This window comes from Patagioenas fasciata, chromosome 4, assembly GCF_037038585.1.
Source record: "Patagioenas fasciata isolate bPatFas1 chromosome 4, bPatFas1.hap1, whole genome shotgun sequence".
NCBI lineage: Eukaryota > Metazoa > Chordata > Aves > Columbiformes > Columbidae > Patagioenas > Patagioenas fasciata.
In genome coordinates this window covers 48,002,709-48,021,295 of record NC_092523.1, presented here as the reverse complement: position 1 = coordinate 48,021,295, position 18,587 = coordinate 48,002,709, and the positions used below count along the sequence as shown (strand labels likewise).

The 18,587-nt window shown below is 38.8% G+C and overlaps 1 protein-coding gene across 4 annotated transcripts in view; it reads right to left on the bottom strand.

The window, feature by feature from the left end:
• Window positions 1-18,587, bottom strand: part of SH3D19 (SH3 domain containing 19) — an 84,613-nt gene that overhangs the window by 51,931 nt on the left and 14,095 nt on the right. For 2 of the 4 annotated variants that reach the window (XM_071807794.1, XM_071807795.1), the window contains exon 1: window positions 13,495-13,805. In XM_071807794.1, coding sequence (XP_071663895.1) covers window positions 13,495-13,552 — 58 coding nt within the window. In that variant the 5' untranslated portion in view covers window positions 13,553-13,805. Of the gene's footprint in view, window positions 1-13,494; window positions 13,808-18,587 lie in introns of those variants that run through there. The other 2 variants (XM_071807796.1, XM_065836110.2) reach the window with 2 other exon arrangements.

The window sequence follows — 18,587 nt, the reverse complement described above, 5'->3', positions numbered from 1 at the left end:
CCAGTTCTTTCAGATAAAACAACATAGCTGTAAACTGCAGCTTTTTCTGATGGAAATTGTTCACTATTAAAGTCTACATAGTTGCTCCATTTGCAAATAGGGAAAGATGGCAGTAGCCTACTTCTACAGTGAAACAATACAAAACAAAGCTTGTTTCTGAAAAATGATTCTTTGGTTCAATTATTTGCAGTAGCATTTCGGTCAGTAAATCAAAGCCCTCTCTAGCCATTGACAGGACATTCTGCTTGCTTCATACATCTCTGTATATCAAATACAATCTGGTGGCTGAATGAGCTCCAGACACTTTGTAATTGACATCACAGATGAATAAAATCTGGTTTAATCATGAAGGATGAGCAGGACAAAGGTCCTGCTGTAGGCCTGGATCCCTAAGATTCAAGGTATCTTTACAGGGTTCTAACTATTACAAAGTACAGATATTAGATTTTCTTCAAGTAGCCTGTGTGCTTCATAGAACATGTAAGTATAGCGTTAAGGTTATCTTTAAAGTTTTGCAAAAGGGGAAAGTGGTATGTGAATGTCCTCATATGACTAGAAGCATTAATAATGATTACTAACAAAGCAGATAAAACTTTGCTTTACAACAGTATCTTAAATCCCTACTAAACCAGTTACCTACAGACCAGCAAAAAGAAAAGAATGGGGGATGGAAATCACACAAGGTAATGAAAAGATGGGTAAACTTCAACAGGCCTTTTGAAAACACAGAGGCTGAGAAGCTTAGGGATAGAAACACAACAGAGCGTGGCTCCAGAGAGGAGCAAGCAGGAACTAAAAAGGGTGTTGACTGCAAAGGTGAGAACTCAGCAGGACCCAGGGGATGCAAGAGCTGGAGGTGAGGAATCCGGAGGAGAATGCTAGAGTGCCTGCAAGCATACAGACTTCAGAGTAGTAATTAAGCCAAGGGAACCAGGTGTAGGTGCTTCTTATCTTGCCTAGATCTGTTTGTTTCCTGTGTACAAATAGTCTGTAAATATAGGCCTATTTGCTTCAAGTATTGTGTGTCCTTTTGAGGAGGAAACTAGTGTATGTGTGAGGAAGGAGCTCCTGGGGGATCCTGAGGCATGTTAAGGCCTCTGGCAGATGGATAACTGAGTCTCACTTCCAAGAGACAGTACCACTTCTACACTCAGTAGTTAAGATAACATCTGGATCCTGCCTAGTCAGAGCTTAAGGCACACAATTTCAGCCCTGTGATACAAAAGCCAACGGTTTGAGAAGCATTCAAAATGTAAAATTCAGCCTAAACCACAGACCTGCTATTCGGAGAAGTGTTCAATGCTGGTGTGACCTCAGTGCCAAAAAATCAGCTGAGCACATTTGAGAATGCTGAGATCTTTGACAAGTTCCATCCCATAGGATTTCCATGCTCCTTTAGCCTAATTCAACTTTTTTGTAGGCCATCCAAGTCAAATAAGCAGTGCGAAATGTGCTGGAGTTTAAGCTTTAGCTGAGTGAGGAAACAAAATAAACTTCCTCATTGTTTTAATTACAGATGAGTGTTGAGAGCAAAGACATTTGTTGTGAAGGTACAGTCTATAAAACAGATGTATTAATACAGATGCATCAAATAAAGTGAAGTCTTAACTCAGCACCTAAAAACAGGAAAACAAATCCCCTTCTACACTGTAAATGTGAACCAGCAGCCAAAATATCTGTGTAAGAATATTACAAGGTCATGTGTATAAAGAGACATATTGACTTCAAACTGGACATTTATACTTATAAATATAATTTATCATTTAACAAGCAGCAGAAACATTTCCAACCCTCCTATGGTAAAGCCTCACAAAACTACGTTAATGTGTGATCACATCTTGTTCCAATGGGCTGCTGACTCACCCAGTTACACCCTACAGTACTTGAGGTCCATGAACTTGTAACAGTTGCCCTTACAGAATGTGCAGTGCACAGGAATCATAAAATAAAATCTCATAACCACACCCTTACCAGACCTGTCTTTCCAGAAGTGTCCTGCATCCAGCTCAGAGAAATGGCATGTTGGCCTATACACTCTTCCCTTGCCCTTCCTCCAAAAACACTGAAACACTCCCTTTTCTTCTATACCACAGATGTTGACTGACCTTTTGGTTACAAAATACAGAAAATGATTCCTCAGAAACTTGCACTACATAACAAACCATACATTCATACACCTGTAGGTCTAAAATGTTTACACCCGAGATTAAACATGACCTTTTTATTAATTCACAAAGATTCAGCAACTCTGAGATTGCATATCCCAGAAGATACGCATCAAAGATTATTTTTCAAGTCTTGTAATTCTAATTCTCAAAGGATGTAGGTAAGGTATGGTGTATAGGTAAAGGTAATATCTTTGTTAGCCCAAGTCAGGGCAAAACAGCCAAGCTTTTACATACACAAGTTGTTTTCCAATGGTGAAATAGAAGCACAAACCATCAGATGCAAACAGATTTTTAAAAAAATCACACCTACGCCTACAAAACTTGAATCTATCCCAAACACACTGCAAAAACCTGACAGGCAGGCACAACACAGAATTTGCTGTAAGAGCACACAAAATACCTACCTCAACAACCGAGAGAAGGCCTTTAACTGCTGGGGACACTTCTCCAGTGAAACAGATCTCATCTTTGAGCAAGTCACCATGAAAACATACTGCAAGACAAGAGGAATTTCCTCTGCCTTCAATCATATACCGTGCCTGTCTTACAACATCATAGGCCTCAAATTATATGGCAAATCAGTAAATACTGTAGCCTCTAATGGATGGTTATAACTTGGAAGAAATAATGATTATCATCGCCATTCACCACTCAACTACCTTCAGCTTCAGAAACGAACACCTTGTAGAACAGATTGAACTGCAACTTTCTGGGGCAACAGTCCTAAGAAATACCTTGCCAAAACATTTCACAGTCATGGAAATCAATGCCCCTCCATAGCCAGTAAGAATCCCCAAATACAGAAGCTCCTTCATGTACTCCTCCATGCACTTCAATCAATGCACCACATGCCATCAGGTAAATTACTCAGAGGAAATTAAAGAGTATCAGGTTCAGCTTCCTTGGGCAACGGAAAGAACAGAAAAAAACGGCACCAGTGGGGTTACCCTTCTCTCATAGCCACTTCATCTCTTGACTCTTGATCCCAGATCTTTACAAAGACAAGCTTAGAAAATAATTTAAGGAAAAAAAATCTCCAGTGCAGCTTAAAGGCTCTGGATTCAGCTAACACAACAGGTAATTTCTCTAACCTCCACCCTCAGCGATGCCCTGAACTCCAAAGGCAATAAATTGTTCCTGTCCTTTTTCTCATGTCGGCCAACAACCTTGTCTCCCTCTGCCCTTGCTAACATGTCTCTGGGCCTCCAAAAGTAATAGTGACCTTTTCCTTAAGACTGCCTAATTGATTAACATGATCTATTTAAACCTAGAACAACGGCATTTTAACTTCCTCAAGAAGCAGCAAAGCTATAAGGAACGATAGCTCAGTCTCTTACACTACAGGATGCAGAAAGCAGTATGTAAAACTAGCAGACATCAAGTTTGAAAGAGTCAAAGAGACTTTTTAGCACACAACTTAAGGTTAAGCTGTGGCACTGCTTCCGATAAAACACTGTGGGTGCTAAAAGTGTATATGAATTCAAAAAAGCCTAAAGAAAATCCACTGAGGGCTATTAAATACAAAAAGCATCACCCCCCTCTCAGAGGTCCCGAGCCACACAAATCCGGATGCTGACAGAATGTATGGATTCTTTCCAGTGCACACTTGTTTTGTCCACATCTTCTTCCTTAGGCTTCTACTTCACACATAAGCGAAGACAGAATAAGAATACTGGAATAGGTGGACTCTTGGTCTGCTCCACCAAGCCCATTTTTACAACTTCAGCTGTTTTTCAGGATGGAAGGAGGTCACCTGTCTGAAGGCTTAATTGTTTTTTCCGGTTACTTCAGTCATTCTAGTAAGATAAAGCTTAAGATAAAAGGACAAATCTTGAGTTGTTTACTTTTTAAAGGCATTTGACAATTTTTTTTTTTTAATCATGAAAATAATCTTGGCAATTTCTAAGGTTACACCTTTCAAGAAGGTTAATGATTTTGTTTGATATTGCTATTCAAGTATATCTGTATTACACTAAGCAAAATACCTGTTTAGCACCTGCAGCAAGGCAGTTAGCACACTAAGAAGTGCATTTTGTCAATTCAAATACTAAGAGACATCTTTTAAAAGACCTACAAAAGACAGTATGGGAATAGAAATTAAAGAAAATACAGAGAACTGCGTCATAATTTCAGGTCTGTCTTACATGAAAAAAAAAGTTGTTATTAACAGAAAGCATCAGTAGTCTGTTCACACTGTAAAATGTTCACTTAACAGAACATACTCTCTCATCAACAGCCTCAGAAGGAAGAAAATAGATTGGAAAGTAACGCAAATAATCTTCTGTTCTATACACCAGTAAGGTGTGGTGAGAAAGCCTCTCCTGCCGCTTTCTTCCTTGTATTTGTCCCTTGATATTGTCCCCTTCCTTCTTAGAAGGGGCAGTGGGAAAGGTAATAAACACTATGATCTTAAAAGTAGTTGCCTAAAAGAAATGGTATCCTTGGGAGAAGAGGGAAACTTCCTAAACTGGTTCAATCACAAAATGGTATCAGGATTGTCTGAACTAATACTGAACTAATACAAATACTAGATGCTGGTATGTAAGGGGATGGGGAAGCACAAGTCCAGACAACATGGAACAGAAGAATTACAATAGTAAAACCAAAGCTATTTCTTTCCACTAGGCATTTATTCCAAATAAAAATAGTTTAATATAACATGAGACCACTGATGTACTTCTTTTGCTTGAACTAGATATTATGTTGCAGATCAAAAGAGGAATTTAACAAAGTAATCATTGTTTGTGTTTGGAACACTATTATTAGATTTGGACCTTGTCTTTAATTAGAAGTCAACCTTTGCCTCAAGCCTCAGGAGATGGGAATGTCCACTACACCCAGAACAGATGACAAACCTCTCTTAACAACTCTCCCAAGATCAAGATGTGGCAATGCATACTTGTGAAGACCATTCTTACATGAATACTTTCCACATTTAGGGTTGTGTGGTCTAATTTCAGTCCCCTGTAGCAAGGGACCTGCCCATGACCTGCCTTGGTTGTAGCCTCCAAGGGAACAGGAAACACGACTTTTTGTACCATGGAATCCTAGCTCTCTTCCTGAACCTGAGGTAGCTGGAGACAGATGCAAAAGCAGCTCATCCATGTCTACACTAAGGACTAGTTACTAGCTCAGTTGAGCCTGTGGTTTGTCACAGATAGCCAAAACTAGGACAAATCCCCTACGTAAACATGGCCTAAATTCAAATGGTGATACTTGCACTGAGCAAAATGCTGCTGAAGCTTTGTAGCAAAATCAGAAATGTAATCTGCCTTGCAAATGGCAGGATCAGAGCCTAAAGTACAGCTGTGCAAACTGCACAGCAAGCACTAAACAGGAATACAATAAGGAAGAAAAAACTATCAATGTGATAGTCCTCACTCGGAATATTTCTCCTCCGTGATGTAGCAAGGATGCAACTATAAGATGCTTTGAAAGAGTTCTTCATCAACCATTTCAACATTCAAGCTGCCAAATCTGATGCTACTTATGGTAAACTATTACCTATACTAGAATGATCTACAGATACCACAGAATAACTTGAAACAAAATGACAAAGTAGATGAGTAGTACAGAAAATAAAATAAAAAATAAAAATAAAAAAAAGTGAAGCAGTAACAATCTCTCCTCTCTTGTGCACATCAGAGTAAGAGGCCATGGAAGCCAACACAATGTAACTGCAAACTGAGCTCTCCCACTCAAATTCCAGAGGTCACGGAAAATGTGGATACTGACCTGAGCCTAGAGAAAAACCTACACAAATCTTCAGGGAAACAAACCAAAGCTCAAGTATCAGCTCCAACACTCTCAAAATATCAACATGAAATTCTTTCAGAGAGAACCAAATGACAGCTAATACTTCCGAGCTGGAAGTTTACAACCTGCTGAGTCTGCCTCCTCAGCCCTGACACACATCACATGGGCTTCCCCTAGCAGTTCCTCCTCCTTCTCGGTTTTCTTTGAGACTATTACAAATACCTTCGGAAATAATTATCTTCCAGCCTTCTTTCCCATTCCCCAGATGTATTTCATGTGGTATTTGTCATTGAAACCTCTTGGGAAAAAAAAAGAATAATCATAAAGATGCAGAATTATAACCATGCCTGATTAATTTGGCCCATGGCACGTTACTTACAAATTAGAGAATTCCAGTTCTTACCATAGCTTCCATTCACCTCTAAGCAGAGTTAAAAGACAAAGCCATATGGCTGTTTTCAAGAGAATTATTGCCATTTTATAGGGGAAAAGTGAAATAACCTTTAAAATGAAAGCTCCATTATTAAAAAAAACACCCTGCAACGTGTAATTGTGTTCTTCCTGGAACCACCTTTTCTAGAACTAAGGTCTGTCATGGTTTTTTATGCCCCAGATAATTCTCCAAATGCCCAAGGAAACTGGCCTTTTGGCTGGATGGTCCTTGGTATCTTCTACAAGAGTATCCTCCAAAACGTGATGGGACAGTGAGATTTGCTCATGTACCCAAGATGCCTAAAGGAGCACTGAAATTCTTTCAGTGAAGAAGGAGAGTGAACCCTTTTCTCCTTATTTCTTCAACAACCATCTTATTATTCTCAACACTATTTTCCATTATGAATTAGCATAAGCACTGGAGAGCAGCCCAACCAAGGGAAAGCGTTGTTCAGGGCACCAAAGCAAACAGTCCTGCAAAATTCCCTTTACAGAAACCAGGAACAGAGCGCTCTTTTATTAAAACAAATCCCTCTTCTCTGCTTAGGAATAAGGAATCTGGAAGGCTGGCTAGGATGTGCCCTTCACAATAACTCTTTACTGCTGAGAGATGAACAGCCAAAAATCCCCAACACAACAGTGATGAATTGGTGGCATTAAAACAAACACCCACAGCAACAGACTCTAGATACTCACATGATCCGTAATTGCCAACAACTAAGCCGAACCCATCTGCCATTTATTCCCCTGCTCTATCTGTAATTTTTTTTCTTTTTTTTCACATTTACACATAAGTATAAAGTCAGCAGGGAAAATTAACATTGCAAAAAATAAATTAAACATAATGATTTACTGCTGCAAAGAAGGTGTCAAAGAAATATGCAGCTTATTCTCCTCTAGAGAGGCACATCTCTGACATGCACAGCACGTGCTGCTGACCAGAGACACATGATACACAAAGACACATAAGCAGATCCCAGCCTCAAGTTTCAGCAGTTTAAATCCACGTTTAACCAGTGGACTTGCATCACACGCTGAGTGATTGAGCCCAAAATTTAGCTCTCAAAATAAAAAAAAAATAAGCCATATGATCCTACTTTTTGAATACCAACAACAAAAGTCATGATGCTGAGCCGCTGCTTCCAGCTCTGCCATTGATTTATTGTACGACTTGCAAGAAATCACTCTGCCCTCCTCTGCTGAACTTGCTTCATCTGTAAAGTGGAGACACAGCTATTTTTTTTCCCTGGAGATCAGCTTTCTGATCCAACTACCCACATAAGCACTGATAACAGCCCAAAGGAGGGAGGAAGATCCTTCCTTCTGCAGCAGCGTTGGCTTAGCTCAGCTCAGGGCAATTATGAAACTGCACCCTGAGTGTTTGGGAAGGAGACAAGATTTCTGGAAAAATACTTTTTGTTACATTTATTTCTGACCTACTCGGAGCAGGACTTTCCTCTTTCCCAAACCCTAAAAGTATGCTTAGACCAAGAATAACCTGTTACTTCCTAGCTTTAAAAACCCTAAAAGCTAAATGTAAAGAATAAAAATGTAACAGTAAAACAAGTGTCATCCCTCAACATTCATCCTTTCTTCTACACAGAACCCTTCCCTTTCAGACAGAGTGTCAGCAATGTTCAAAGTCTCAAACTTCAGATCTGTATTACAGCCTGTAACACTGGCTGGGTGGGCAAAAGCCTGAAATTATCCTCTGTGTGGAACAGCTGCATTGATGAGGTGATGCAGACATTGTTGGCAGACAACACAAGGCTTTTGAACAACAGCAATAAAAAACTGCATTTCAGGATGCTTGTGAGAATGAATCTGGTCCTTATGGATATTAAGTAGTCCAGTGTTTGATCTAAAGAATTAGATTTAGACTGGTTCTTTTGACACTGTCTCCCACAGCATTATCATTTGGAAATCAAGTTAGTATGAGACAGATAAGCAGCCTGTAAGTGGGCTGTGAATAAGTGGGCTCAATCTCTCTGGACAGTTTTTCAAGACTTGGCTAGAAAAAGACACCATAGGCCTGATCTAGTGTTAGCACCTTCCCAGTATGACCAAGATGTTCAACTACATGACCTGCAGAGGTCCCTTCCCACCAACATTCCCACCATTCTGTGACTTCTCAGTACAGAAGCAGCAGCAACAGCAGCAGAAGTCTCTCTGCCCATTCAACCAAGGCACAACAGAGAAGCAGAGGTCTTGGGTAGGGTTACAAGAGCACCTCTCACTCTTTTCAATGCCCAATTCCAGTACAGTAGTCTGGATGTTAAATTTGCCTAAAATACACAAAATCTGTTAAGTAGCCTAGAAAATCAGCAGTGAAATTACTTCTGAGAACAGAACAACTCAAGTTTTACATACACAAATGTCAGCAGCAATTTGTGAGGGGCTTCAAATTAGAACCCCAGGTTCCAGGGGTTAGGAACTAGCAAGATCTTTGCAGCAAATAGGACTCTCATATTAATTCCCATTCAGATACATAAAACTGCGATTATTAAATGACTGACCGCAGGCTGACTGTGATGGTTACAACATGGAAAAAACCCTGTTACTGTCTGTTTTCTCAAGACCTCAAAAGCATATTGATTTGTAAAAGCCCATTGATTTAACCATAAAGTGAGGACAGTTTCACTACATTCTCAGGCCTATGCCTTAAGTCTCCCTTCATGCTCCGTTAAAGGCTTAAGATCTTAATTAAAAGGTGTCTTCCAGGCTTCACAGATGGTCTGGGAAAACACATTATTAAGACATAATCAGACCATTACTGTTATATTTATTAAACACAATTCCACAAGATCAACATTATATAGCAGAGGAAACTGAAATGCAGAGAAGCTTTCACTAATGGAATTCTGCTACATAAAAAAACCCTAACAAGATACAAAATACCATTCACAAAAATGATAGCTTTATTTATCAGATCCGCACCAAAGGGATCTGTAGTCCTTTTGATCAGCCACTTCAAGTGCTTCTTTGTAAAGAAACAAAAGAAGGGTTGTGTCTATTTGTGTTGTTGACTTGATATATTTTAAATTTAAAAGCCCAATTTAGTTTGATCAAATGAAGGCAACCAGCTGTAAAAGAACTTTAGCACATTACAATCAGCAGGCAGACTATGTGCCAATAAAACCTAGAATCTATTTCCATAAACGAACTAATTATTTTCTTTCTCCTCCCCATTTTGAGGGCAAGTTTTCACAGTAGACTACTACATTTTAAAAATCAAAATCTCTTGATAGACTCCAAGTGATTGATACGCTATTAAATCTCCCAATAAATTGTTGCAGTGTTTAGCTACCTTCATCCTCTCCATCTCCAAGGCCAAGGCAACCACAATGAATTATTATATCACATTACAAGACTGTGTTTCAGTATTTTTTGATCCATAATCCTTACCCCGAAGGAAAAAAAAAAAAAGGCATAATGAAATTAATCCAGGTCCTTCTACGAGCTTTGCTCATGTTCAGGGATTAACTGCAAATATGTTGATGCCTGAAACCTTCTCTTCTATCACTATCATATAATTTTCAGTTTGAAAACATTTAGAGGCATAAGACTGAAGTGTCTACTTCTTTTGACCTAATTGACCTGAGTTACAGCAGTGCATGACCTGAAGCTATCAGAGCAGACAATGCACAACCTGACAGTAAAATCAAGACATAGTGATAATTACAGACCACTGTTCCCAGTACAGACATATTTTTAATATTGTCTGAAATATGGCAATTGAAGGATGGTTAATATTAGGTCATGAAATAAAATGTCTCTTGATAAGAATTTAACATAGCAATAGGTATTATTTGGATTCAGAGAACATTGGTTTTGATCTTACTAATGTTATAATATTTAACAAAAAAAAAGAGTGTAGAGTGACACATGAAAAAGATATCCACAGGCCCTGTTCTGCTGCTCCTCACTTTACATACTCCCTTGTGTGGCAGATGGTTGCTAATTGCCAAAAGAGACAAAAGACAGTATATTAATGCACATTTTGTAAGCATTATCTATCATCTGTTTCCCTCCTGTTAAACATTACCTATGATCTCTGGTTCATCCACTCCCCGAATTTCCTCCCAGTGTCATGCTAGATCCCAGTATCACCACTCAGAATAACTCCATCTTCCTGTAGCATTTCTCCTGTACTAAACATTTGATAGGCTAGTAACAAAACCAGAATATTTGTCAGAGTTCCTGATAGCGCTATAAATGTTTCACGCTGCATTATCTAAATAGCATCATCCTATAATAAAAGGAACTATATTAAAGACCATTTATATACTGTTCTATCTAAAACAGATTTTCTATGCTTCTCATTGAAAATGAATGATGTCCAAGCTATGTTTTAAAATTATTCCCATTTTATTGTATATGAGCTCTTCATCCCTTATACTGTGAAGACTCAAATGCAAGCTGATCTAGAAATACACAGATACAGTAACATAGAAGAACACAGTGTAGAAAAGGACAAGCTTTAGACACTGCCAATCACAAGAAATATTGTTATGTGATCTTTTTATTAAGCTGATTGTGTTCCAGACTGAAATTTCACCTTACAGACCCTGAGGAGGACTTCTGGCTGGTGGTGTTCGGACTATTTTTTTTTGTCTCTTCTTATGCCAGTGTCCCACACATTTGTGACTAGACTGGACAGAGTTCTGGGTAATATCTCACCGGGGCTTTGTATGAAATAAAACTACGACTTTTCTGTGTCTCGGAAGCCTCTACACCCACTATTTCATCTTAGGATACGTATCTTTCCTAAGGTTCATTGCATCTGTCTTCATCTGGCCAGTTAGTACCCCCACATCCACCTCCATTATTTTATAGTAATTTTAGTGAAGTTCTTGTTACTAGACACTAGACCTTGAGTCCAAGCACAAAGGCCTGTAGGGTCATTCTTGTTGCACTTTAGATGATGAGAGGGGTGCTCTATTGCACTTTTAAGAGATGCATCCCACAACATGCAGCTTAAGGAAAAAGTAGACAGGATGCCTTGGAGTCATTGTATTTTGTCTTTCCCTTTTCATGAGCTGTCCCCAGAGAAGAAAGTGTCGTGACGGTCATAGCTCATCATAAGATGGCATAAGCCATAAAACTGTCCCCAATGGAACTCTCACAGCTCTAAAATGCTGCCCATGTTACAAGAGGAGCATGCTTTGTGCTTTAAGTCGTCCACACTTCACTATTTAGTTTTCCCTCAGTTCTTACAGCAAGGGGCTCTTGTCTTCAGGCAGCTGCAGCTCTTTTCCCAGAAATGATATGGTCAGACTGGGGATAAGAATCTTACCCAGCAATCTGTCACCACAGGATTACGCTTCCAGCTATAATGAGAGATGAACCACAGAGTGCAGCAGTATCAATTAGCAGAGCACATCATCTCAGTAAGGCAGGCTGCTCCTGCTCTAGCCTAGAAGCAGCAGCAAGACATGCACAAAACCCATCACCCTTTAAACAATGATTTTCTTCCTCATAACTCATCCCAAAAAACAGAACTATCAAGACACAATGGCCAGTGAGATTGAGAAGAGAGCAGAAAATACATAGATATGGTTAGAAAGCACATGCACTACTGAAAGGAATGAAACACAATTGAAAGTGGCATTTTTCTCAACACTATAAGCAACCCACATTACTGTTAATTTGTCTGTGCTTTCCAACGTGCGAATTTGGAACCTGTAACCCCAACAATGCGGGGTAGTATTTTATTGTCAGGGCTGGTCCACATTTGAAATTCCAATTCCATGGAAAAAAATCTGAAGTTTTACTTTGCTTTTGGTTCCAAATTAGAACTTCTAAAATACACTCCAGAGCAAAAGGCACTGGTGGGAAGGACCAGCCAGAAAAAATGGTAAGAGCCTGAACCTGTTTCAACCTTAAATGGAACATTTTGACAAAATTAGATTTCATTTTGGTAATGACTTGGATTTATTTGACATTATTGTAATATGACATGATCGAATAAAAGTTCAAACATGTAGACTGTAACTGCATCATTTTTAGAAAAAAGCTAAGTATTTTTAATTACAAAAGGAAATACAACAATTGATGTTTTAAGTAGATACAAGCAATCAAAAACAAAGGCAATACTCCCCTGCAACTTAAACACACTGCTGGAAACAGCTACAGGGCTGTTGCAGATATGGGAGGGAAGGGAAAAGCATCCTCTGTCCCATCTGATCACACGGCAGACACAACACATCAGCTGTGCTATTAGAAGAGCCTACAGTTCCCTCTGTTGCAGCTATAAAAGCTACCCCACTGTACTGTAAAACTGTAACAAAAAAGTCAGACTGTAAAAATCAAATGAAAAGGTCATGCCATGTCAGAAGGTTGGACACGAGGGGCATCCTTTGGAAATTCTTTTCACAAAGGAGCGGGAGAGACAGAGTTAGCTGGTCTGCTCGATCACTTCATTAAAATCCCATTATCCACCACACGATATGGACAGGATCGTATTCCCTGGTAGAGAATTGCGAGGGAAAGTTTGCAAATAAGGCAAAAAGAGATTTAAAAAAAAACCACGAGAGGATAAGAAGAACTACAGGATAGTCAGAAGCTCAATGGAAAATGTGGCCTTGCAAATCAATAGCTTAGAAGTTCATGGCAATTGCTGATGAAAATCCTAAATAAACACAAAATGTTTGCGTGTTTTATTTAATACCCGTTCATTTGCTTCTCTCAGTTTTGAAACACTAGGTATGATGGGATCAGAGTTAATAGAATAAATAATAAAGTTGCTATTCTTAACTGAACCAAGAATTATTTTTCTTGCTACAGAAGCAAACAATCCAAAGAAGCAAAAGTCATGAGGGCTTTCTGTCTTAAACCACAGTTTTACCAAACCACCCTGTATGTGATACATAAAAAGCCTCTGACTTTCAAGTGCACACAATTACACTGTAGTAAACGGTGTTAATTCCTTGGAAAATGTTTCCCATAAGGAATATAAAACAATTACCTTAAACACAGAGTTATTTTGGTATTTCATTACTGTTACCAAAACAGAGAAGTAGAAGAATGGTATTTTTATTTTACTGGCTAATTTCCTAGTTCATCCCATAAAAGGAAAAATTTAAAGAAAAAAAAAAGGGAGAGAACAGAAGAATAAATACAGAAATATGGTTCTTACCCTGAAGAGCGGCAGTCTGGTTTATTTCTTTCAGAGCGATCTGTGAGAAAGGAGGCATAGGATCAGCACAAAAGTTGGATGTTCTTTAGCAGTAATAGTGCAGAAGTCTTAAAAGAACTGTGACTAGCAAAACCAATAGCTGACTCTGGTATAAAACTATTTTTCTGCACAGAACTACACTCCTTAAGACCAAGTAAAATTACTGCAAGTTTAACATTTGTTAAAATTCCTCTAGTCAAAACACAGTGTATTTAATGTTTTGTATTAATGCTTTGGAAGCTTCCCCACCCTTTAGCTGAAATAAATAGGACGTTAGTTTAGGGTAAAAATAAGGGAGAGGGAAGAGGAAAAAAGAAAAACCACAGATTACTCAGCGCAAAAAAATCATTCCATGAATCACGGCTGGCAGAGTTCCCCAACAGGATGGGAGAAAAATCAGCAGTTGGTTGCAGCAACATCTGCAAATACACTGAATCCAGTGCAGCCCCATCATTAACTCTTCCACTTCTGGGTGTTCTAGATCCTGAATCATTCTGTGTTTTTAGAAAAGGTTTTGTTTAACCTGTGAGTATTTCAAGTGGCTTATCTGCACTAATGAGACTGACCTGCAAATAAAAATTCACACAGCACAACAATATCAACTCAGATAAACTTCTTTTGCTGAACAATTTATCAGCTGCTAAAGTCATCTCACATACATTTCTAAGCTTGCTTTGTTTATTTATTTTTGAAAGCTCTGATATGCAAAGGAAGTATAAAATACTTCTCCTAAGAGTTAAGATTATCATACAAGCATTACGATGTAATCACTGTGTTGTGTTATTAGAATTCACATATTATCAGTTATATTGTAAGTCCAGAATATCTCCTACTGCATGACTTTTGAACTATCTGAAAGAAATAATTGAGATTTGTGTCCTTCTAAAATACATATATCCTAAAATTAGAGAGGGTTTTAATAATTTACTACAGAAAGATCCACTATGCAATTAGAAAGATATTCTTACACCTATATATAATTCCCACTGACCATGGTAATTTTGCTTCTGATTCCCCCTATGTGTATTTTAAACAGAAAGCTATTTTTCTTGTGCTGGTAAACACCTTGCTGAAAGGCTTGTCTGTACAGAATAATAAGTCTTCCTAAAAAAATTTCATACTCAGAGATTGTATTTTTAACCTTAAAGCTCTGCATTTGAAAGAAAATTTGTTCTCTTGATAGCACGTTTGTATAGTTTTCTCTCATGTACAGAATAAATATTTTCCTCTCAAAGTTTCATGTGCTCATTTGACTGTTCTCATTAAAGCTGCAAAAAAATTATTGCATGTTAACAGTACCCAAAGAAGTATCTAATGTTTTTTCCATCCACAGGTGCTCTTATTGAGCTGTCATAGCCACACAGTGTATAATTTATTGTGTTCTGACTCACAGCAATCTCCATTTCATCACACCGTGTGCTACTCTGTTAGGTAGAAACAGCATGGTATAGTTCAAACCAGAGCTGCAGCAGCAGTTCAAACACACACAGAAAGGCTCCTTCCATCCTTACAGTTTGTTCATGGACCCTCCTAACCTGTGAGCACCGAAAAAAATAAGGTAGGACTTCCTACTGAAACCTGCTTGCCACCTGTTGCTTGTTGTCAGTGTTGCCTGCAATGTATGCACTCATGATCAAACAGTATTCAGACAAAATCTCCCCACTTCTAAAAAGATCATGTGAATAAGCCAGTGAGAAGGAAGAAAAGGAGACAGAGCCCAGGTAAACGCAGCATCTGGGAGCTCTCCCCTGAGCACACACCCGTTTGCAAATCCACCGCAGCCTGGCCACCACGCTGCAACCTGCTCCTTCAGGAAGTCAATGCGATTCCCTTTTTCCTTTTGTTTTATTGAAATGTTGAAACAGGAAATATTAGCTTTGTTTTTACACATTTTATTTACTGCTAAACTTAGCGAAAGCACATCATCCACATGCACGCTGGTCTTGCTTAAGTGAACAAAGGGAAATGTAATCCTACAAGCAGGCAGTTAGTATTTTAAAGTAGAAATAAAACTGGTACCTATTTAAGGTTATTGTGAACTTGATCTTTTAAATTTGATTTACTATGAAGTGCAACAAGAGACTCAAAGAGCTGAATCTTTCAGTTCTTAAATTTTGCAATTCTATATGCTCTTTTTTGGCATTACATACAAGCACCAACTCAATGTCACACACCTCTATAATTCTGAAAGACCAGAAGAAATAGACAACCCTTTTTTTTTTTCCCTCCCCACAAACACATAAATATGTTGTTACATTTAAACACCCACACATGCAGATCCCATTCCTGCATTCCAAAGGCAAATCCTTGGCTTGCAAAAGTTGGGTCACAAAAGTCCACGCCCATAGTTGATTGCCTTTTACTCTATACATGTTACCTCAGCAAATGAGAGATCTCTTTGTAATCTTTTCCAACAGAAATAAGCAAGAAGACCATATAGATGCAAAGACTTGAAAGTCAAATCCTGCACTACAGATCTTCCTCTCTATCAAAGACATAAATTGCTATCGAACATTAATGGCCATTATGTCCTTCTAGCACAACACTGTATATCCTTTAATTCGTAACTCTGGAAGCCAAAACCGCACGTCAGATTAGAGCAAACACAGCACGTCTGCATGCACAATGAAGAAACAGGGCAGCCTGCACTCTGGCATGGGAAATTTACAGGAAAAAATTCCACTTCAAGTGACAGATACTACCTTCCAGACACAAGCTTCCACAGATGAGACACTGATCTCCCTTTCCTTGCATTGCTAAAGTAATACAATTCCTTACTGTGTATGTATAAATATAATAGCTGTAGTCAAACAGGTTAGGAATTCTTAAGCAGCTAATACAAACTAGAGAAGTGTATTGCTTCATTTCAAGTTTATTTTGGCTAATGAACTGTTCGTGAAAATTAGCATAATCTCCCTAACCTGGCAGAGGAAACAGTGTAGTTTGGGCTTTGTGCTAACACAGCAGGTCTGTTCTCAATTTACTGATAACTGCCCTAGATGTGGTGAGGTGCTATCACCTCTCTAATTTTCTATGGCAGTTTTTTGCCAGGTAGTTCAGACAGCTCAGGTATCACAGACATACACCACAGAGCTGGTTCTTCCACAGACAGATAAAAGCTCTTTCTACCTGTCCTTCAATCCACAATTCGCATAGTCAGAGATGTGCAGTCTCTCAGTTCATACGAATCAACCATCCCTCAACCTCCTGCAGTCCATACCTTAAGAGATTTTCTCTGTTTCATACTAGCATCTACTCTTTACAAAATCTTTGCTGTCCTTACACAAATACAGCCAGTGCAAGAGAAACACATTATCCTTGTTCAGCAGCAGGGTACAGTGCAAGAAAGCAGGGAGCTGGCAGGTGGAGCAGATGAGATAGAAGAAGTCAGAGACTCCTGGCTGAGGTAGGGAAGACTGGTGCCAAGTTTTAAGCACTGCAGAAAAATTAAGGAAAACATCAGGACACAAAGATCTGTTATTCATACCACAACTGTTCTGCAAATCTAGTGTTTATTTACAAAATCGTGCTGTCTATATTTCATCAATAGCATGGACATGTTATGCCTTTTTTCAGCATTGAAAGACTGAGCAGCAGACAGAAAGGCCATGTTCCAGTTGCTTTAGAAAGGGTCACTTTTCTTTAACTGGTGATTCTTTTACCCTTCGAGCATGGGAAAATGATCTTGTTTGTTTGCTTTTAATATGATTTTTCTTCTCAAGGAAAACACAAACATAACCATCAGGAAAAAAATACCTTACTCAACATTATTTCAATTGGTCCACAAACTCAGAGTAGGTTTTGCCAAAAAGACCACTAAAGAAGAAAACAATAGTTTTTAGGGGATTCACTTTTGTCTCTAGAAGACAAGCAAAGAAAAGGAAAAAGGCAACTCACACCAAACAGAGCCATTGTTTTCCTCTGTTTATTTTGCAAGCTTTTCAAAGTATCTCGTTGCTAAGAGTGACTTAAACTGAAAAGTGTTCTCTCACTAGAAAAAAATTTAAGTATAAACATGAAATACTGTTGGAAAATTAGTGGAAAGTTAACACACATTCTGCCGCTTCGAACTTTCAAAACAACTGGGGAACTTCCAATGGAACTGCCTCCCAAGGCAGGTAAGTTCCTGCTCTTAATCCCATCCCACTGCTTGGTCTCCCTTAAAAGCTGAATTGGCTGAATGAACTGTTCATTCAGTTGAATGAACTGAAGCCAAGGGAGGACATGCCATTTCTGGGAAATTCTGTATTTTTCACCTTAATTATGAGTCTTGAATTGAGCCACCACCAGAAGGGGCAGGACATCACAACACTCTTCACTTGTATTTAGAGGAACCAGCTGGCTCTTTTTAGCCTCTGATGGCACAACAGTGGTTTCACAATGAAAAGTAGCAGGAGACACTCATAACAATACTTCTGTAACAAGACAAACCTCTAGATAAACCAGGCAATGGGAACAGTGGGCTCTTAAGCAGTGCTGGCAACATCAAAATACAAAATATACAGCTAAGTCATATTCTGAGAATAGGCAATAGTTGAAAGAGGCTGTACAACTGCCCTGACTGGAATGCATTAATCCCCAATGAACTCACTTCTGTAAGCTCCCAGGCCTTAACAAACCTCCATGCTGAGAATGATGCAGCAGCATTACAAGGCATCATGTAGAAATGTGATGGCTCCTATCATCATTGTGGCCAAATGGTGCAATAGTCCCTGTTAGCCAATTGCATTAAATCAAGAGCCCAAAATCTCCATTTCAAATTGCCAATGTAGACAGAGCCATCACTCAAACTAAACTGCACATTTGCTAGGGAAAGAAAAATAATCTGCATTTGTGCAGGATTTTCAATGCTAGTTGCTCTGTTTGCACTGAGATAAGCAATAACTGCCATTGACTTTGCAATCTTTTTGTCTTCCATTCTGTTAAGGCACACTGCAGCTCACGGCGACTCTTCCTTCCCTTTAGCGCTTCTCTCAGAACAACGTAAATTAATTCCACTGTATATAATTGACTATAAATTTCACTCAATTTTACTAGGAACTGCTATACAACAA